This window comes from Artemia franciscana, chromosome 20, assembly GCF_032884065.1.
Source record: "Artemia franciscana chromosome 20, ASM3288406v1, whole genome shotgun sequence".
In the NCBI taxonomy this organism is placed as follows: Eukaryota; Metazoa; Arthropoda; class Branchiopoda; order Anostraca; family Artemiidae; genus Artemia; species Artemia franciscana.
In genome coordinates, this window is record NC_088882.1 from 33704791 (window position 1) to 33728149 (window position 23359).

The 23359-nt window shown below is 34.7% G+C and overlaps 1 protein-coding gene and 1 pseudogene across 1 annotated transcript; both read left to right on the forward strand.

The window, feature by feature from the left end:
• Positions 1-629: 629 nt before the first annotated feature.
• Positions 630-1533, forward strand: LOC136040377 (transmembrane emp24 domain-containing protein bai-like). The gene has a single exon (XM_065724635.1). It carries the CDS (start codon positions 873-875, stop codon positions 1485-1487), a length of 615 nt encoding a protein of 204 aa, XP_065580707.1. The 5' UTR covers positions 630-872; the 3' UTR covers positions 1488-1533.
• A 10251-nt stretch (positions 1534-11784) lies between these two features.
• LOC136040296 (calpain-A-like) lies at positions 11785-21141 on the forward strand (annotated as a pseudogene).
• Positions 21142-23359: the final 2218 nt, after the last annotated feature.

Sequence of the window (23359 nt, forward strand, 5' to 3'; positions counted from 1 at the left end):
TCGATTGGCTGTAAGCCTTTCCCAGCTGAAGACTGCTCTTTATTCTAAAGAAAACGACCATTTAGAAGAGTTCGTTGGCTAAGACCCCATAAAATATGTTCAGATCCACAGTTTGTGGTGAATGATGTATCAAGATTTGATAATCAACAAGGAGAGCTTGGTTATTGTTGGCTATTAGCTGCTATGACAAATCTTACAATCAATACAGTTGTTTTTAAACGAATTGTACCTGATGATCAATCCTTTGACGATGGCGAGTATGCTGGAATCTTTCACTTCAGGTTTTGGCAGTATGGTCAATGGGTGGATGATGTCATAGATTAGTCTACCTTCAATCCCAAGAGAAAAATGAATTTTGGAGTGCATTGTTAGAGAAAGCTTATGCAAAATTATATGGTAGCTATGAAGCCCTTAAAAGCGGCACCACCTCTTAAACCTTGGAGGACTTTACTGGGGGAGTGGCAGAAATATATGAACTAAACATTTCAATGCTCAATGTTCATTCAATGCTTTCCTCGAGTTAACATGAAAATTAGTGTTTTGTGGAAATATAAAGGGCCTTTACAGTTTAATAATTTTTCATACATGACAACATCTATTTCTGGTAATATTTTTGAGGCAAAATTTTCGTCATTAAATTTTCGTCATTTCATTAAATTAAATTGGAAGTTTAATTAAAAAAAAAAAAATTCACAGGGTTAGCGGTGTTATTAATAACTGCAAAAACGTTTGCGGTTTGCCAGCTCACAAAATATTTAAAATTGTCTGAAGGCTAGGAGAAGACCCTAGATGATATTTAAGCCGACTTTCATTTTTATAGTTTGTTGCAGAAAATTACTATTGGAGAGTTGTGGTGATTTCAAGCCATTACAATGTCACCGTTTATTATTTTTGGACTCCTAATGTTATTTTCAGGATTAGAAGGGCTGATGCTTGAATTGCAGCCAAACTCTAGGAGATGTTTGAAAGAAGAAGTGCACAAGGATGTATTAGTCACTGGCGAATATGAAATTAATGAGATTCAAGGACAAACTATAGATATACAGGTGACTGATACAAAAGGACATGTTTTGGTCAATCATGAGGACAAAAATAAAGGAAAATTTGCATTCACAACTGATGAATATGATGTTTTTGAGCTGTGCTTCATTTCCAAAGTTCAGCAAGGTTACCATGGTCAAGCTCATGAAGTTTCAATTTTTATTAAGACTGGAGTGGAAGCCAAGAACTATGAAGGGCTTGGAGATGCTTCGCAGCTAAAGCCATTAGAGATTGAGCTGAAGCGTTTGGAAGATCTGTCTGAATCCATTGTACAGGCCTTCGCTTACATGAGACAAAGAGAAGAAGATATGAGAAACACAAATGAGTCGACCAATTCACGTGTTTTCTATTTGAGTGTTTTCAGTATGCTGTGTCTGGTTGGACTAGCTACTTGGCAAGTGATTTATCTGAGGCAGTATTTCAAATCAAAGAAATTGATTGAATAAAGATCTGCCTTTGCTTTACATATATATTACTTACTAGCTGTTGGGGTGGCGCTTCGCGCCACCCCAACACCTAGTTGGTGGGGGCGCTTCGCGCCCCCCCGCACGCGTAACTCATTAGGCGCCATATTAGGTACGCGCCATTGTAGTTGTGTCCCTGTTTCCCACCTATGAATATATATATATATATATATATATATATATATATATATATATATATATATATATATATATATATATATATATATATATATATATATATATCTATCTATATATATAAAAATAAGTTGTCTGTCTGTGGATCTGTGGATCAGGTGACGTCATGTTTCTGTGTCGGCTGACGTCATGAAATTAGTTGTCAGGTGACGTCATGTTTCTGTGTCGGCTGACGTCATGAAATTAGTTGTCGTCATTTTTGCTTTGACGGTGACGTCATTCAAGTTATATAAGACATGTTCACGTAGAAATCTATTAATGTTTAAGTTTACAATGACTGATGAAGATGCTCAAAGAGTCTATGCCAAAAAACTTGCTGCTGATAGTTCCTCGGCACGCTTTCTTTTCTGACTTTCTCTATCAGCAGCAAGTTTTTTGGCATAGACTCTTTGAGCATCTTCATCAGTCATTGTAAACTTAAACATTAATAGATTTCTACGTGAACATATGTCTTATATAACTTGAATGACGTCACCGTCAAAGCAAAAATGACGGCAACTAATTTCATGACTTAATTTCAGAACTTAATTTCTGTGTTGACTGACGTCATGAAATTAGTTGTCGTCATTTTTGTTATGACGATGCTTAGTATATTGTAAAACACATTAATTTGGTTAATAATATACCATTTAAAACACCAAAATGAACATGCTGGAGTAGTCACTCGGTGAGAGAGGGTGTCAGAACGGAGAATGAAGGTCCCAGGTTCAAATCCTGGTTAGGCTAAAAAAGGTAAAAATCTAAAAACTAAAAAAAAAACTGAAAAAACTAAAAAAGGCAAAAACTACAAAAAAAACTAAAAACTAATAAAAAAAAATTAAGAATAAAAATAAAAAAAATAAAAAAGATAAAAACTAAAAAAAAAGTAAAACGAAAAAACGAAAAAAAACTAAAAAAGCTAAAAAAAAGGTAAAAACCAATAAAAAACTGAAAAGAAAAAAAGGAATAAAACTAAAAAAATTTTCATCTAAAAAACTAAAAAAAACTAAAAAAGGTAAAAACTAAAAGAACTAAAAAGAAAAAAAAAACTAAAAAAAGGAAAAAAACTGAAAAATAAAGGAGAAAAAGATAACTAAAAAAATATAAATAAAAATAAAAAAACTAAAAAGATAAAAACTTCAAAAAAAACTAAAAAGAAAAAAGAAAAAAACTAAAAAACCTAAAAAAAGGTCAAAACCAATAAAAAAAAACTAAAAGGAAAAAAAGGGAAAAAATTAAAAATTTATTTCATCATATACCAATTCAAAAACGAATGTATACCGGGATGACGACCGGGACACAGGGAATATAAATGACACAACTACAACGGGGACACCGGGGGGCACAGGGGGATATAAATGACGACCGGGACACCGGGACACAAGGAATATAAATGACGCCCGGGACACTCAAAGCGAAATCAAAGACTGGGACACCGGGACACAAATGACGACCGGGACACAGGGAATATAAATGACGACCGGGACACAGGGACATAACTACAAAAGGGACGCCGGGGTGCACAGGGGGATATATAAATGACGATGGCGACTCAGGGAATGGTCGATTAGCAATAACCATCAACAAAGCTCAAGGGCAATCATTAGAATCATGAGGTATAGATCTGAATACGGATTGTTTTCCCATTGACCATTATATGTTGCATGTTCAAGAGTCGGTAAACCTGACAATCTATTTATATGCACAGACAATGGGACAGCAAAGAATGTTGTATATTCGCAAGTTTTACGTAGTTAAAAACATACATATATATATATATATATATATATATATATATATATATATATATATATATATATATATATATATATATATATATATATATATATATATATATATATATATATATATCACAGGTGGGACATAGGGACACAACTATAATGGCGCGTAACTAATATGGCGCGTAACGACTTACGCGCGCGGGGGGGCCTTTGGGGGGCGCGAAGCGCCCCCACCATCTAGGTGTTGGGGTGGCGCGAAGCGCCACCCCAACAGCTAGTATATATATATATATATATATATATATATATATATATATATATATATATATATATATATATATATATATATATATATATATATATATATATATATATATATATATATATATATATATATATATATATATATATATATATATATATATATATATATATATATATTAGCTGTTGGGGTGGCGCGAATAGTTTTCTTTTTCTCCTTTATTTTTCAGTTTTTTTCCTTTTTTTAGTTTTTTTTTTCTTTTTAGTTCTTTTAGTTTTTACCTTTTTTAGTTTTTTTTAGTTTTTTAGATGAAAATTTTTTTAGTTTTATTCCTTTTTTTCTTTTCAGTTTTTTATTGGTTTTTACCTTTTTTTTAGCTTTTTTAGTTTTTTGTCGTTTTTTCTTTTTACTTTTTTTTTAGTTTTTATCTTTTTTATTTTTTTTTATTTTTATTCTTAATTTTTTTTTATTAGTTTTTAGTTTTTTTTGTAGTTTTTGCCTTTTTTAGTTTTTTCAGTTTTTTTTTTAGTTTTTAGATTTTTACCTTTTTTAGCCTAACCAGGATTTTTACCTGGGACCTTCATTCTCCGTTCTGACACCCTCTCTCACCGAGTGACTACTCCAGCACGTTCATTTTGGTGTTTTAAATGGTATATTATTAACCAAATTAATGTGTTTTACAATATACTAAGCATCGTCATAACAAAAATGACGACAACTAATTTCATGACGTCAGTCAACACAAAAATTAAGTTCTGAAATTAAGTCATGAAATTAGTTGCCGTCATTTTTGCTTTGACGGTGACGTCATTCAAGTTATATAAGACATATGTTCACGTAGAAATCTATTAATGTTTAAGTTTACAATGACTGATGAAGATGCTCAAAGAGTCTATGCCAAAAAACTTGCTGCTGATAGAGAAAGTCAGAAAAGAAAGCGTGCCGAGGAACTATCAGCAGCAAGTTTTTTGGCATAGACTCTTTGAGCATCTTCATCAGTCATTGTAAACTTAAACATTAATAGATTTCTACGTGAACATATGTCTTATATAACTTGAATGACGTCACCGTCAAAGCAAAAATGACGACAACTAATTTCATGACGTCAGCCGAGACAAAAACATGACGTCACCTGACAACTAATTTCATGACGTCAGCCGACACAGAAACATGACGTCACCGGATCCACAGATCCACAGACAGACAACTTATTTTTATATATATATAGATATATATATATATATATATATATATATATATATATATGTTTTTAGCTACGTAAAAATTGCGAATATACAATATTCTTCGCTGTCACATTGTCTGTACATATAAATAGATTCTCCGGTTTACCGACTCTTGAACATGCAACATATAATTGTCCATGTGAAAAACAATCCGTATTCAAATCTATACCTCATTATTCTAATGATTGCCATTGAGCTTTGTTGATGGTGATTGCTAACCGAACCGAATCTGGAACATAACGCTTTACCAGCTCAGCTACTTCGGCTTGAATACATTCGTTTTTGAATTGGTATATGATGAAATAATTCAGACGTCATATGCGGACAGTGACGTCAGTCGACAGACAGACAAACAACTTATTTTAATATATATAGATAGATATATATAGAAATATACAAATTAACTACGTAAAACTTGCGAATATACAACATTCTTTGCTTTCCCATTATCTGTACATATAAATAGATTGTCAGGTTTACCGACCCTCGAACATGCAACGTACAATTGTCCATGGGAAAAACAATCTGTGTTAAGATCTATACCACATTTTTCTAATGATTGACCTTGAGCTTTGTTGATGGTGATTGCAAATTGCATAATTGTTATGTACAACAATATACTTAGAAACAAGAGTAATTATTCCCTATGCTCTTACTACAGGATAAGAATCACCGAAAAAAGCATTAGCAAGTATTGTGGCTTTAATAGCAGTGGATGTTGCCCTGCCCCAGACCTAAGCAATTAAAATTTCAACTGATATTGTTGGCAATTTATCGCTTTTTAAATTGTATTTTTTTTTATAAATTAATAAGTAGAGTAGCCCTAATGGCACTAAAGGTTGCCCGGCCCTAGTCTTAAAAAAAATTCAACTGACGTTGATGGCACGATTTATCAGTTATATGAGTAGACTAAAATAAATTCATATTTGCTTAACAATAGTTACTCACTTCTAGAAATCGTGCCTAATACACATATTTAAATCATTCATTTAAGTCTCCTGCCGTATAACCAAACAAGAAAAAGGTTTGCGACATAAATCAAATGATTGGTTGAACTATGACTAATGATATAAATGGTCAATAATTACTTCATGAGTAGTACATTTCTCAGAGAAGATAGAAAAATATAAAAAAGACTACCTTCCAAATATTATATATAAAAACTAAAATACAAAAATAAATAGTATAATTGAAAAAATTACTTTTGAAAACAGAGAACAAGAAATTACTTTCACACATTTTGGATCTCAAAAACAGAGAAGAATGCCGAATACATGAATACCGTGGAGTCAAGGGGTATGAAAATACCCCGTTACAATATCAAGGGAATTCATTCAGGGGACAGTACCCCGCAGAGCAACGAAGCCGAGTCCACCACCGAGAAGGGTTGAAGACCACAAGTTTTAGATACGACTGGAGACCACAAGTGTTAGACAGGATTGAAGACCACAAGTTTTATCAACAATTTTATCTTTCCCTGGAATTTTAATTTTCGATTCTGGTATTCATGCCCATAAACTAGAATGTGCTTATTGTAGGGGAGTTAGTTCGTCTGTGATTAGAGTGCTAAGAAATATGTACAAAAAGGTGAGTTCAAGAGTAAAGGTACTGCATCAGGGACTTGAAAATTTCACACTATCAATCCCTATTAAGAAAGGTATCCGAAAGAGAGCAGTGACTTCCCCACCAGTTTTTAATAACAGTGTATTAAACCCAAGAGAAAGCGCTCACGACTCATATACTAGTTGAAGTTCAAGTCCAAGTTCATTTATTTGTTAATCGCACACACATGTATATATATAAATGACATAGGCCCATGGGGAGACTAGCTCGAAAAACTAGGCCTAGACAAAGATAAAATAATAACACACTACAATACAAAGATAAACATGACGGCAAAGATACAATAACACAACAATAATATGAAAGTAGCAGCTAGCCCAGGATCATTCAATACTATTGAAGAAATTAAAAATGTCCATATTATTAAATATAAATTAATACTGGAAGATAGCTGAGAGGCCCATAGTCACCCAGAGCAACGAACCATACAAAAACTTTGCCTTACTAAAAAGATACTTAATTAAAAATAATCCTGAACTAAATGAAATCTAAGTTTCCTTTTTATTAAATGGATAGAGGAAAAATTATCAATAAGAGTCTTGTGAGCATCCCAGCACCGAGCAATTGACACAAACGGAGCGAATTTAGATCTCTCAGTATTATACTTGTCAATGTAGATATCTTTTTTTTGTCGAGTGTTATAATTATGTAAATCTTGTGATTGGGAGAACAAACTTTGATGGAGGTAATATGGTGGTAATTTCTTAATATCATAACTGATTTCGAAAAGAATTGCTCCGAAAGCAAATTGTTGAGAGACTGGAAGTATATCTAGATAAGTATATAAAGATGCAGTAGAAGACTTATTTGGAAGTTCAATAGGTGATAGAATAAAAAGTTTAAGGATTCTTAGGGCTTTATTTTTTAAAATCTGTATTGGTTTAATATGGCCTTTAAATGTAGATAAATATACTAGAGAACAATAATTAATATTAGTCTGAATCAGAGCAAAATAAATACTTCGTAAAGCAGAGTAGGGCAAACAAAGCTTCAACCTTCGCATTAAACCAACATACGTTGAAATCTTTAATCGTAGATTTTGAATGTGTGTTTTAAAAGATAAGCTTTCGTCAATCACAAGTCCAAGGTGCATTATCATTTTCACACGAGATATTGATAATAGATACTTTGAAGAAGTAACTCGGGTAATACGAGGGCAGATATTTGACTTTCTGCCAGAAAATTATGAAATTAGTTTTTGATACATTCAAAGCAATAAAATTTGAAGAACACCAATCAAGAACATTAGAAAATGCAGTTTTCAGTTTTGCCTCCAGCTCCTCGTCATTCTTTTCAGAAATTGAAACTGCCGTATCATCAGCAAAATGTGTGTTGAGACACGGGGATGTAAAAGCGCGGTGAAAATCATTTATGTAAATTGAAAAAAGGAGAGGACCTAGGACAGAGCCCTGAGGTACCCCAACCTTCGAAGACTGAGGTACAGGTGAAGAGAGGAAATTGCCTCCATCTAATCGTTGCTTTCTCTTATCAAGATAAGATTTAACTAGATCCAACGCCGGTCCACGCACACCACAATTATCCAATTTACTAAAAAAAATACAATGGGATACTACGCAAAAAAAACATATTTTTTTCCAAGAATAATCTCAGTCACCATTACTTCAAAAAGCATTTCCTCATGAGAACCTTCCAGATTTGCAATGAGTCGAAAAGAGATACCTTCTTTAACTAGTACTGCTAAACCACCCTGGCACCTAGTCAATTGGTTTTTAAAAATAAATTGATATCCAGGAAAAACAGCCTGAGGAGTCAGGTCTGTAAGAAAAGTCTCACAGAATCCAACAACATGACAAGATAGTTTATGAACTACATCGACAAGATCATCCTGTGAACTAAAAAAACTGGAAGATCAGAAACTTCGGAAGGTAATTTATATTTACAATTTGGAAAGTTAATTAGCCCACCGTCATTTATCTTATTTCCTGAAAATTTATCATGGCTCTGGAATATGGAAAAATCAAGGTTAGATTCAAGGTATCTCAATCTATCCCCAATACAATTATCATCCAATGTACAAAATCAGAATTATGATCCGAACTAGCAGAAACTTTCGCAAAATGCATACCGTCTGAGTCTTAAAGTAGCAAAAACAACTGAACCAGTGAGAACTCAAAAATAATGAAAGAAAAAGAAACTGCTTGAAAATAAATAGAAACAGGAGAGAGAAATGGAACATATTCATTGTAAGATGAAATGCGGATATTGAAAAATTATTGCACTCCATTACTTCATATAAATAGAAACACACACAGAAAAAGAAAGAAAAAGACATAAAATAAACACATAATAAGCTACAGAGGGACCAAAAATGGAACATTTTTTCCATACAGAGGAAAAAAAATGCAATCGTATGAACAGAGAAACAATACATACTGTAAAATAATAAAAGTAATCTCACCAAATGAAATGTCATTATTAATCACCGTAACTAGTCAATCTTAATCCAACGTGAAGACGGAGACTTTTTACATTCTAGCGATAATTTGCTCCCTTTTTGTTTAATACGCGTAAGATGAACCGAACCTGATCACGCATCTCCTTTCCCTTAGACAATAGCTCATTCCGTAGAAAATTTAGCTTTGGTGGGAGATCACTGCAAATGCGAATTCCACTACCCTTCATTGCTACGATCCGTGTCTAGCGATATAAAAACAAGGGCCGGTCGAAGTTTTCCTACTAGTAATGTTTGAACTACTATTTCTCTTAAGGCAATAACACTTTGTAAGAGAAATGTCCTCGGTAACTTGCAATTTGTCAGAAAGAAGAGACAATACGTTGCTATTCACTGATTGATTATGCTTTTCAGCAGGCAGACCATGAACAATCAAATTTAATCTCCTTTCTCTCACTTCGATTTCCAAAAGCCTACTCTCCAAATCGTTATTCCGCAATTTTTCTTGCTCTAGATCATTTCGGAGCTTTTTTGCTTCATCTTATAGATTAGCATTTTCTGCTGATAGTTTCCTAACTTTGTCTTGAAGAGCAACTATTGAGACCGAAAAACTTTTCTGTTCTGCTAATATTTTATCCAGACGCCTGAAGCCGTTTCATTCCTTCATCAACCTTTGCTTGAGTAATCACCATAATAATTGCTATAATCAGAAAATAGATGTATCAATGTAAATTGGCAAATTATGGCAAATTATGACGAGGAGATTCTACATATAAGCCGTATCATAAGCGGTATTGAATCGAATTTGCTTATTTTTAATGCAGAGTGAGGAGAAGTAGGTTTATCTTTCAACAAAAGTAAAACTGAAATAATGATTTTGAATCCTAGTTCAAAAGAGCCTATTGAAATTGATATTAGTGGCAAGTTGCTAAAGCCCAAGGATTCTTTGATCTATCTGGGACTGCCTATTGGACCCAGTGTTTGTGCTATTCGTCAGTTGCTGAAAAGCTTTTTTGCAGAAAAAATTCGTAAAGCTTATATCATCCTTATTGTATTAAATCATAAATTTTTTAGAACCATTCTAGGTAAACGAAAAAATAAACATAAAGGAGCTGTAGTAAAGGCTTTCAATGGCTCAGCGACAAACTTATTGATAACGGAATGTGATGATCGTTCTTATAGTCAAGAAAGTCTATTTAATCTACATAAGTCCTTATTGTCTAGCATAATCCAATTAGGTTCTAAGAAAAAGATCATTTTAGTTTATCAGAAAGAAATAACTAATGTTTTAGCTGACAATTTTTAATGTAATAATGCACAAAATTATTATGAGGTAGATGATGAAATTAATCTGCAAGATTTTAAACCATGTGCAGTAGCTTTGGAGAAAAAGTAAATACTTCTCTAAGGCAAAGTAGAAAGAATAAGTTTCAATCAATTTATACATCCATTTCCTCGAGACATTATAGATAAACATGCATTTGCTAATCTTGTTCGAGGTAAAGACATGAATATTGGTTCTCAACTAAAAGATTTAGGTGAGACTAAGGACTATAATATAGATTGTAAAATTCATCAAGTAGAAATAAATACGAAAATAGAAAATGACACATCAACTCAGGATAAGATTGTTAATACAAAGGAAAGTTTTGATCTGTTTTGAAAAAGAAAACCTAATTTTAAAATCCATTGGCTAAAAAGTAAGCCTGGGAAATTAATTTGGCAAAAATCAAAAGGCTTCGTATCAATATCACGTAAATATATCAAGTCTGGAGGAACTTGTATTGATCAATATCTAGAGGAAATTCTTAGATCAAGTTAAAGAAACTAAATTAATAATCATTTCCGACAAAGCAGGGATGGAGAAGACGACACTTCTGATTACCCTATCAGTGAAAACAATATATAAATATTCCGGTAGATATATGACAGAAATTGGTTTAATCAAGCATACTGATCAGTTGAGCAAACTAAATGACCGGGAGGTAAACAGCTTTGAAGGAGCTTGGGTTCGCGGAGCAACTGCTGGTGGTTGTCGAAACAATTTACAGACATTTTGGACCAATCGTCAATTCCGTATAACCCTTGAAGATTGTGACAAGTGATTCCTGATTCAAGCTTAACGATGATTTCAGTTGATATAGTAACGATGTTAGTATTAAATCTGGCTACTGGTATCAGTATGTTCGAGTTCACACTATTTGAACTAACGGCAGGAACTCTATCCTACGACTTAGTAGACCCCTCAAGCTTGAAAAATATTCTAGATAAAATAAAAACCCAATTAACATTTGGTGCTCATTTGCCAGTAGAGCCAAAATTTGCAAACTTATTTTATATTATATAACACCAGCAGCAACAATTTCTAATGGCGGTGAAACGAAGAGGAAAGGACGCCCAAGTAGAACAGATAAAGAGAGGATGACAATGGCCAAAAATCAAAAAAGAAGGCCAGTCTTTTCAATTATTATAGACTACTTATATCTACTCCTACTTATCATCGTTGTGGGCATTTTGGGTTTTCTTTACTTTGTATATGGTGTGGGTCAAAAACAAAACTAAATCAGCACCAGAAAGTGAGCAAGCTGTTGTGGCAATAGGTGAAGACTTGCAGAAGAAAGCTGCACAGAGTGAAGACCAGCTCAAGATAACAGGATTGAACCACTGGATTGGACTACGTGATGACTGGATTATGTGGAAAGATGACAAAAATCAAAATATGACGAATATAATATCTGACCAACACTTTTAAAAGATAAAAAAAGATTTACTGGCAAAAGGAAAACTTTTTGAAGATACGTCTTTCCCTCTGGAGCAAGCCATGGGTAACTTGGGTAACTTCAAGAATCAGAGAATAACCTGGCGAAGGCCGCATGAAATCTGCTCAGATGGTATGAAACCACAGTTTCTGGTGGGAGACTCGACTAGGCTCAATGGGAAAGGGCTGCAAGGAGGTAGATGTTGGCTGGTGGCGGCAATGATCAGTTTGAGTCTAAATCCAGTTCAATTCAAGAAGATCATACCAGAAGATCAGTCCTTTGACTATGGCGAATATGCTGGAATTTTCCGCTTTAGGCTTTGGCAGTATGGCCAATGGCAGAATGTAATAATTGATGACAGACTACCAACTCTACTAAACTCTGATGAAATTATCTACGCTCATTCCCAAGAAAAAGAAGCTTTTGGAGTGCATTGTTGGAGAAGGCGTATGCCAAGTTGCATTGGAGCTATGACGCCCTTAATGGTGGCAACGAATCCGAAGCCCTGGAGGACTTTACTGGGGGACTGACAATTATTCATGATCCTAAAGCGCATCGGAAGCTTTTTAAAATAGCGGATACATCATTTAAAAGATCATGTCTTCTGACTTGTAATATTAAGTCAGCCCAAGACGGTTCCGGAGATCAAACAAAATTTAAATTATATAGACGCCACGCCTACAGTATTACTAACTTCAGCCGAATCGCCAGTAATACGATCCCCGTGGATCGAATAAGAAATCCAGGGGGAACCACAAGGAGTGGAATGGAACTTATAGTGACAATTCACCAAAATGGCAAGATATAGCTGACCAAGAGAAGAGAAGGATAGAACTAAGCTTCCAACCTGACGGGGAGTTTTGGATGACCTTTAAGGATTTCAGAAAATATTTTACGAAAATGGTGGTAGTCCACTTAAATCCCCAAAGTTTTGATAAAGTTTATGAAGATGAGGAATATAACAAAATCTGGTACCTACGCAGCTTTCAAGGAGCTTGGGTACGCGAAGAATCTGCTGGTGGCTTAGAGAAAATACGGGAGAGTCCTCCATTCCGTTTTACCATTGAAGATTCTGATGAGGATGAAGGCAGGTACGCCCTGATTGTCTGCCTCACGCAGAAAAGTCGCAGATCTCAACATAAATTTGGAGAGAGACATCCTTTCATTGGATTTATTATGAATAAGATTAATGATGCCGAAAAACCCGAATTCTTAGGTCAATCCGAATATTTAAACAACCGAACGATTTGTGGAAGAAGTGAAGCGTTTCCTGGAACTTTCTCCATAAAGGCAGTTACACTGGATTCTAGTCAAGAGCGCGAATTTATAATTCGTCTATTTAAAGGAATATCAAACTCAATGCAAGAGAAAGGCGCTGAACAACGTCACGACTTATAACGACACATACATTGAATTTTATGTTAACCTAAGCTCTGGGTGTGCTTATGATAGAGCAAAATTTGCAACCCTGTCTGCTCTTCTAGACTTTTTAACAGAAAGAGTGTCAAAGAATCGAATGTCAACATGTAGTATTAAGGAAGCCTATATGAGTGATATGATAAAAAAGTTCACAAATTTGCGGACACAATGAAACTTCAGTCTGAATTCTCAGTAGATTCATTTCAAACAGTGCTGGATAGTTTTTTAGTATTCCAAGAGTGTACATACATGCCAATTTGTGAATAGTTTTATCCAACAATTATTGGAGACTCTGTTTATAGTGATATTAGAGACGCGTTGTTGCAGTTGCATAAAAGACTGATTGCAACAAGAGTGAGCACACATGCAATTTCAGTGTATTTGAATTTATTTTTTTACCCTCATTTTTCTGCTGTAAGCATTTGACAGTTCAATAGCAGTAGTGCCAAACTCGGTGATAATGCCTCTATGCAGTTTGTCAAGCCAAAACCAACCTTTAAGTGAAATCACCCAACTTCTTAATGTCATGATAAAGAATTCCATAATTATTCCTATAAAAAAGTACTTAAATGGCGAAAATTGGACTTAGTTTTTTAAGTTGGCATATAATATTTGTTTCCACTTGAACTTTTCCATAATTAAAGTAATACATAACCGGTTTTAAAACTCCTTGGGACTTCAAAATGTTTCTTCAGTTTTTATAAGGCTGTTGTACTTTAAATGTTTAACCAATGCTTGAATGGAATTTTTAATTGAATGAAATTTTTTATTGCCTGTTTTGGCTTAAAAAAAGTTTATCCATCAAATTTAATTATGCCCAGTACTAGTACAATTAGGAAGCTATCATGCACGTTTTTAACTGCTTGAGGTGATCTTTGTACGATTTTGGTTTTGGCAGAATTCCAACGACTGTTGGGTACTTTTTTGTCTCTTTTACTGGCCAAGGCAAGGATTTCCATGGTGTAATCCATGAATGGATCTGTGAAATGCATTGTCCTATCCAACCTTAGTTTGTTCCAACACAGTCACACTTTTAGCTGAAAGGCGTCCCCTGATTTCAATTTCAAATTCTTTAAGGACTTTTTAAATTGAGGTTATAGACGCCATTTCTGGTGAACTCCTAATAATCATAAGGCTGTTGAAATATATTTGTTACGCTATTTTAACAAAGATTTTCTCAGTGTCTGGCTATATTTTTCACCCCCTGTACTGCCGTTGTTTCATCATTCAGCTGATTATAGAACCTTTACTAAAGAATTAGCTGCTCAATTTCTTAGCTGATCAATTATAATACAAGAAACAATACCAATCCCATCTGGCTCTGCCATGTACCGTTTTCACCAATGCAATATATCATAATTGGTACACTATATTTCAATAGTTCGGTAGATGAACCATGAATTTTTTGTAGTAAGGATGACCCTTTGTCTTCAGTGTCTTCTCCCTTAACCCATTTTGTAACTGGTCATAGCCACCTAAATTATATCCTTCGCAGAATCGGGAAAATGGACAATACACTCTGCTCGTGGGTGGTGTTGAAAATCGTTTTGATATCATCTGTGACTGTGCCAATTATTCTTTTCCTCCTTCGCTTTTGATAAAATATTTAAATGAGCTTTTACTCTTCTTTCCTTATAGTTTGTCTTTACTTAGTGCTTCTAAACTTAATTGGTCTTTAGTAATTAGAGTAGTCTTTTTTTACTCTTTTTTCTTTAGTTTATTTTGAATTTTTTGTGTGTTTGTTTCTCATGTATTTTATGGTCAATTTTCATTTTTGTACTTGTAGATATGGAGTACAGGCTTTCTGGTTTAGTCACAAAAAAAATATTTATTTATCTACTTGTGGTACAATCCACTTTTTGCAGCAAATTATAGAAAATTTGAAAAATTACTTTTTTCGGCCTGAAAATAAAAACTAAAATTATTATATCAAACAGAAGGTGCATATCACGGAAATTAATGAACAACTTTTCGCAATCTATAACGTGAAAATAGGATCTTGTATTTTGGACCTTTCTCTAAAAGAATCACAATAACAAGATATTCCCAACTCGTGTGAAGCCCTAATAGGAAGCACGAAAAGAGAAAAATTTATCAATCTACGAACTATTCTATGGTTATTTACTGTACCCAAAAGACAGTAGAAACCCTATCCTATTACAACAGTACAGAGAAAATTGACTCCATTCATCAAACTGAACTACTCTTACAGGACGTTGGAACAATCACTATTAAGCAAGGTTACTGACTGAAAAGTAATAAACTTTCAGAGAGTAAATCTGTCATTCACAATCCCAAATATAAACAATGGGGAATCAAAATCCTCTACCAGGCCAGAAATCAAGAAAATCAAAGATACAATACAATTGACGAAGTTAAAGGAGGCATTAGATTAACATATGCTACAATATTATAATAACTATATTTCTGGTATTTCTCATTTCATTAACAATAAGAGCACTGCTAACGTTGAACTATGAATAGCTCTTAAAACTGCAAAAAAAAGCCCAAACACGACATAAGAAATGCATCAATTAAACCCCACTGCTCCCGATGCAATCTGAGCCATAAGAACTGGGAGAATATAGCATTACAGGAGAATTAAGAGGTCGTCTCTAGTATATTGCAATATTCGGTCCCTATAGTAAATAAATATTGCTAATGTATAGAAGTTGAAAGACTATGCCACAATAAGTTGTATTTCTTTTCAACACAATCATACATCAGAAAAATATACAATTTGGCAGAATATATTATATGCAAAATTAAGACCTCTAACACTTACAAAGTAGTTAGCTATTTTATAAAACAGTGATCTTGTATTCACCGCCACAATATTGTAATTAGTGGCGAAGTAATAATGCTTAAAATATTACTTATGTATTATTTACAATTTTGTTATAATGATGTTACCTGTTTTTATGTGTTATTCTGCTTATTAATAATGGGATTCTGCCAAGAAATTTTTATTATAGGAACTATAATACTATGGCACCAACCAACCATCCATTATGGTAAAAAATCAAGGAACGAGTAACATCTATTGCCATGATTTATCAACCACCGAAAAATGCCCAAAAACCCACACAACTGATATTTCCCATACCACAACAACCTCAATAATACAAGACCACCTCAATAATACCAGTTGTTTGGGAAAATACCAACTATGATTATTCAATAATCACCTTTAATTCCATTCTTATAACGAAGATCAACATCCCCAATACCAGTACAACAAGACTAAGTTGACGTAAGAAGAAAATGTATACAGTTGAAAATTATACACGATCTGATATTGAGTAATACTTGAACAGTATCTCAACAAAGCAAGACATCCAACACACATACAATGTTCCGACAAGAACAATCAACAGATCAGCTGCAACCAAAGCTATAAAGAAACCCAAGGCATCAACATCTAATAGCCCCAAGTAAGCTGTAATGTTATAACTTATGAATCGACGTATACAATTAAGGTTTCGATAACTGTCCGAATGAAACACCCTTTCAAAGATAAAAACTAGAAAAAACTCTTTAACGAATTTTTAAGAAACATTACAAATTTCAACAAACCTAGTGAAGAGTTTAAGCATCAAAAACTTATACTAAAGGATGAACAATAATTAACCCAAACAAAAAGAGAAATAGGCAGTAGACACGATAAAAATTATGGATTAGATGTGAAAGAAAATAACAACTTATTGATAAATTATGACAAAATGTGCCAGCTGTGATTATTGGCTAAACATACTTAAAGTGAACAATTACAAAACGAAATTAGTAAAAAATTATTCAGAATATGCCAGTAGTGATTTGCAGAACGTTATAAAACCGACAAGTGTTTTTAATTGCTGATGTATAAATAACTTGACTAATATGCTTTAATATTTTGGAATACCTTGAATCAATTGGCAAGATAGTTGAATTAAAATAAATTTTATTAAAAAGTACGTCTCATTGAAACTAGTAGTATAATTAAAACAATTGAAACTAGATATCATAGTATAAACCTTTATTTTGTTCAAGTGTATCATATTAATGCAAGGTGTTGTGTTATAAGCTTCATAATATTGTAATTATGTCAATAACATTACCTTAATTATCATAGTTCCAGATTCTTTTAACCAAAGAAAAATAAAAATTGACAGAATTGGCTAATTGCTGCCCGTAAGCTTGACGAATGAACGTTCTTAAGCCGAAGTGGCCAGACATGACAATAAACAACCAAGAGAGATAAAACTCTACAAAAAGAAAACTTCAAACGAGACGACGGCCAGTAGAATTGAAAGACTAAAACAACGCTGATATTTCACTGATATTTAAAACAAGCTAGGTGAGCAGAAACTACCAACACTATTAGATCGAAGTGATGTGGTCCATAGCACTAGCCTAGATAAGGCGAATGCTCTTGTAAAACTCTTCACCAGCACGTTCACTATTGACGATGGCTGTTTACCTCAACTCCAAGACTCACACCCAGGAAGCGAGCTCCAGAGCATTGGCTTCACGCCAAGAAGTGTTCTAAGAGCAATGAAGGGCATGAAAGTGAGAGACGAGCTATGTGAACCTCTGGCAATAATTTTCCAAATCTCATTCGAGCAATGCAAGTTTCCTACTTCCTGGAAGCTATCCCATGTAACACCTATTTTCAAAGGAAAAGGGAAACGGAGTGACCCGGAGAATTATCGCCCGATCAGCCTTACTTCACCTTTCCTGAAAATCATGGAAAGGGTCATAGTGGAAAAGTTAAACTCGCACCTCGAATTGAACAACCTCATCTCAGATCATCAGCATGGCTTCCGTAAAAATCGTTCTACTGTTTCCCAAATAGTAGTGATACACGACTACATCCAGTCTACCCTTGACCGTGGGATTCAAATAGATATTATCCTAATCGATCTACTTAATGCCTTCGACCAAATATCCTTGTGAAAACTCATCTACTGCCTAGAAATCTATGGAATCAAGGGACAGCTAAAAAATTGGTTCTCAGCGTACCTGAATGATAGAAAATAGCAGTCAAGGTTGCAGGCACACTATCCACATGGACAGATGCAACCAGTGGCGTCCCACAAGGTAGTGTTCTCGGCACAGTCTTGTTCGTCATGTACATAGACATTTGCATAAATGCCATTTCCCAAACCGACTTCTGCCTGTTTGCAGACGATACGAAGCTCCTTGGAGAAGCTAGTGCATCATCACAAATCCAAAGCGACTTGGATGGCCTGACAGAGAAGCTCGAAGCATGGCAACTTTCACCAAATTTAGCATAATGCTCTGTTGTCCACCTTGGCCGCCAAAATCCAATGTACTCATACAAAATGAAAGGTATCGACCAGACAAAATCTACCTGTGAAAAGGACCTAGGTGCAATTCTGAGCTGGGACCTCAAACCAGAAAAGCATATCAACCTGGTTGTGCGTAAAGCGTCGAATACTCTCTGGCTACTTAGTCTATCCCTACGATACCTTGACAATCACTCAAAGAGTTACAATCACTCACAAGCTACGTCAGGCCACAGCTTGAATACGCCACTGTCATCTGGTCGCCATATCTCAAAAAGGATATGGACAGAATACAACGGGTCCAGAAACGCTTTGTAAAAGGACTTCAAGGATTCAGAAACCTTCCGTATGACGAAGCTCTAAGAAGGCTTAATCTCCATAAACTTGAGACAAGAAGAACGATCTTAGAACCTCTTCAAGATAGTTCATGAGAATTTTGGGAACGTAAAAGACAAGCTTGTCCAAAAAAATCCCCAAAGCAACACAAGATCGCACAGTCTGCAATTGGAGCCCGTGAAGATGAAGATTGCAAGATCTAATTCTTACCATCATTCGTTCATACCCCGGGTCATCAGGATCTGGAACAAACTACCATTCCCAGTAGAAAAGATGAAATCACTGGAAGCCTTCTCCAACAGCCTAAACATAAACATACCATATCTCGAGGCTTTTTACGTAGGACGACTTTAAATGGAAATCGTGCCGCAGTCGATCCGCTTTTCGCCCTGTCATAACATTTTTCTTTTAAAAAGGTGTCAGTTGTATAGAAATTTTGTATTGAGAGGCGTGAGGAATAAAGATATTTATTTATAAATTGTTGGTGAGTTCTACCAATAGCCTCATCAAATTGTATAAAATGTTCGGGATGAAAGAATGTATGTTCAGCTAGAGCCGAAACAAAAGTTTCGGGAGAATTTCTTAGTTGTAGGGTTTTTTCTAATGATTTGCGATGCTCAATAGATCTTTCAGTAAATTGTTAGTGAGTTCTACCAATGTAAAACTTATCACAGGAAGAAGGAATTTTATACAGCCCACAAACTAACTCTCCCCGGGTTAAATCCTTCCCAGAATTAAGAAAACTACCTAATGGTCTCACTGATTGGAAACAAGTATCAAAGTTATGTTTGCCTAAAATTCTTTTAAGCATCTCCCCCAAAGTAGGTACATAAGGTAAAGAAATGAAAGTTTTTGGTAAGTTTAATTCTGTGCACTGTAAATCCCCAACAACCCAATTGTTGTGTTTAATGCGTCTATTTTATATTATTTCATCAATGAATTTAATCGGGTAGCTATTACAAAATAAAACATCCCTCAAATATAACAATTCAGAATCTAAACACTAACGGGAACAAATTCTGAAAACACTATCCACCATTGCAGTCACAACCCCTCGTTTCACTGAAATAGGGTGGCAAGAGTGAAAGTTCGAATACCTATCACTGTGAGTAGGCTTTCTATAAACTGAAAAAAGTAAATGGAACCCACTTTTAATCAATAAGACATCCAGAAAAGGTAGTTTATCACTTTCTTCAAACTCCACTGTAAATTTTACGTTTTTGTCAAAACTATTTAAATGTTTATGGAAAAGGTCTAAAGACTCTAAACCGTGTTTCCAAATGCAAACCACATCATCCATGAATCTGCCCCAGAAACAATGAGAGAGCCTAAAACTGTGTATGGCGGAGGTTTCAATAGATTCCATGAAGAGATTTGCCAACAAAGGGGAGAGAGATGCCCCCATAGCCAAACCAAACACCTGTTTGTAAAATTCACCTCTAAAACCAAAATAAAGAGAATGTTCATTTGCAAGAATAACCAATTTCATAATGACTTCAATCTCCAAACTCGCCATGGTCACATCTTGTATCACATCAAAGTGCTTTTGTAATTTAATCCATAATATATCCTCGCACTTTTTCACGTTACAATTTGAATACATGGACACCACATCAAAACTACAGAGAATTGAATTCTCCTCCAGTGTGAAATTTTTTAACTTATTAGTAAGGTCAGTGGAATATTTTATATATGATTTTTGTGTTCCTAAGAGTGGACGCAATGCCACCGACAACCACTTTCTTAATTTTGTCAAAAATTGTGGGGTAATGTGTAAATTATTTTTCAGAGACTCCAATTCCTTTCTAATCGACTTTACATATTTATCCGTGGGATCGAAATCCAATTTCTTGTAAAAAGTGGTACAACGTCTCTTATGAGTTGTGCCATTGAGCCAGACTCAAAAGTTGTCGAAGCAGAAACACCAGTTGGATTGATCAAAGGTCACTGACTGAAGTCAGGCGAATCCATATTCAAACTCCTCGTGTGAGTGGTAAGATCCCTATGGTACAAATAAGAAATCCATGGGGCAACGAGGCTGAGTGGAATAGAGCTTGGAGTGACAAATCCCCAGAATGGCAATATATACCTGACGAAGAAAAAGACAAAATTGGCCTCACTTTCATCATTAACGGGGAGTTTTAGATGAGCTTTAAGGATTACAAAAAATATTTCTCACGGATGGAGATAGTTCACTTAAGTCCAGAAATTTACGACGAGGCAGTGGAAGATGAGGAGTGCAAGAAAAAGTGGGAGCTAAACAGCTTTGAAGGAGCTTGGGCTCGCGGAGCAACTGCTGGTGGTTGTCGAAACAATTTACAGACATTTTGGACCAATCGTCAATTCCGTATAACCCTTGAAGATTGTGACAAGTGATTTCTTATTCAAGCTTAAAGATGATTTCAGTTGATATAGTAACGATGTCAGTATTAAATCTGGCTACTGATGTCAGTAAGTTCGAGTTCGCACTATTTGAACTAACGGCAGGAACTCTATCCTACGACTTAGTAGACCCCTCAAGCTTGAAAAATATTCTAGATAAAATAAAAACCCACTTAACATTTGGTGCTCATATGCCGGTAGAGCCAAAATTTGCAAACTTATTTTATATTATATCAAACAGAAGGTGCATATCACGGAAATTAATGAACAACTTTTCGCAATCTATAACGTGAAAATAGGATCATGTATTTTGGACCTTTCTCTAAAAGAATCACAGTAACAAGATATTCCTAACTCGTGTGAAGCTCTAATAGGAAGCACGAAAAGAGAAAAATTTATCAATCTACGAAATATTCTATGGTTATTTACTGTACCCAAAAGACAGTAGGAACCCTATCCTGTTACAACAGTACAGAAAAAAATTGACTCCATTCATTAAGCAAGGTTACTGACTAGAAAGTAATAAACTCTCAAGGAGTAAATCTGTCATTCGCAATCCCAAATATAAACAATGAGGAATCAAAATCCTCTATCAGGCCAGAAATCACGAAAATCAAAGATACAATACAATTGACGAAGTTAAAGGAGGCATTAGATTTACATATACCACTCTTCACTAATGAGGACCAAAGAGTAAAATATGTGGAAAGTCAGTATGGATTATTTTCGCCAATTTCCTGGTACAATATTATAATTATTATATTTCTGGTATTTCTCATTTCATTAACAATAAGAGCACTGATAACGTTGAACTATGAATAGCTCTTAAAACTGCAAAAAAAAGCCCAAACACGACATAAGAAATGCATCAATTAAACCCCACTGCTCCCGATGCAATCTGAGCCATAAGAACTGGGAGAATATAGCAATACAGGAGAATTAAGAGGTCGTCTCTAGTATATTGCAATATCCAGTCCCTATAGTAAATAGGGACTGGGTAGAAAGGGTAGTCATACAAAGCTTCAGATGGGGCTAATTGGATTGGTAATTAGAAGTTAGAGTGCCCTTTTTAAAATTCGAAGTGATCGAAGGGTTGATTCCCCCCTCACACCTCATATTTTCCCGAAATATATCTTATAGAAATTTTGAGATGGCAATTTGTTCTCGTAGAAACATTGAAGAGCTGATTCGATTGGAATTGAAAAGGCTAGTACCTTTTTTAATAGTTGAAAGTGATTGGAGGGCAACTAAGCCCCCTCCCACGCCTATCATTTCCCCAAACACATCAAATCGAAATTTTGAGACAGCCCTGTCGTTAAACGTACTTAAAAGGTCCGGAAATGATGTTTTTGAGGATGTGCCTAACCCCCTCCCAAGAGTTCTCAAGGCTCATTGCTTTTAAATAGCAATAGTTAATAGCTCTGATCTCGTACTTAATACAATATTTTGAGCATTAAATTGTTAAACATTAAGTTGAGCATTAAATCTTTTCTTGGTTGTGGAAACCATAATTGCAATCCACTAAAGGGCAAACCATTGTCAATAGTAGTTAAATAATTAAATGATTTTGTTAATAGAAAATCAAACAGACAAATACAACCCCAAAGCAATTCCTTTTCTTTTTTTTCTTCTTCTTTTTTTTTGAAGGGGTGATTGTTTTAAACCAGTTATTTTTTCAATACCAGATGAAGGCATTAAAGTTCATTTGAAATGAGAAATCTAGATACCTGTCTAGGTAACAAAATAGGTTACGCCATAGCAAAGTGCTGTTTTATCCTAAAAATGTCACTTTTGGCGCAAACACGATAAAAATTATAAAAGATGCATATTGTAAGACAAACAACCAATTTGTCATGATCTAAAACCCTTAACTGTAAGTTTACAGCTATCCATTCTCAAAACGAAAGAAAAGACGATGAGCTCTATAAGAGACTTCATCCAGAAATAGCTGATAATCCAAGAAAATCTGCTTCAATTGGTGCAACCTTAAAGGATCATGAAAAAATGGAATGGCAAAGAATATAAAGATAGATATAATAGAAGCTGGTGAGCAAAATCTAAAGTTTACACCTCTAGAGCCATTGGTGGCACACACGGGGTCGAATCAACGTTTCAGGTGCTGGATCTTTTACTGGGAGTAGCAAGCTTGTCATGACAGGAATATATTCCAACGATATATCCCCATCTTGGCTGAATCCAGGGAGGGCGTGTT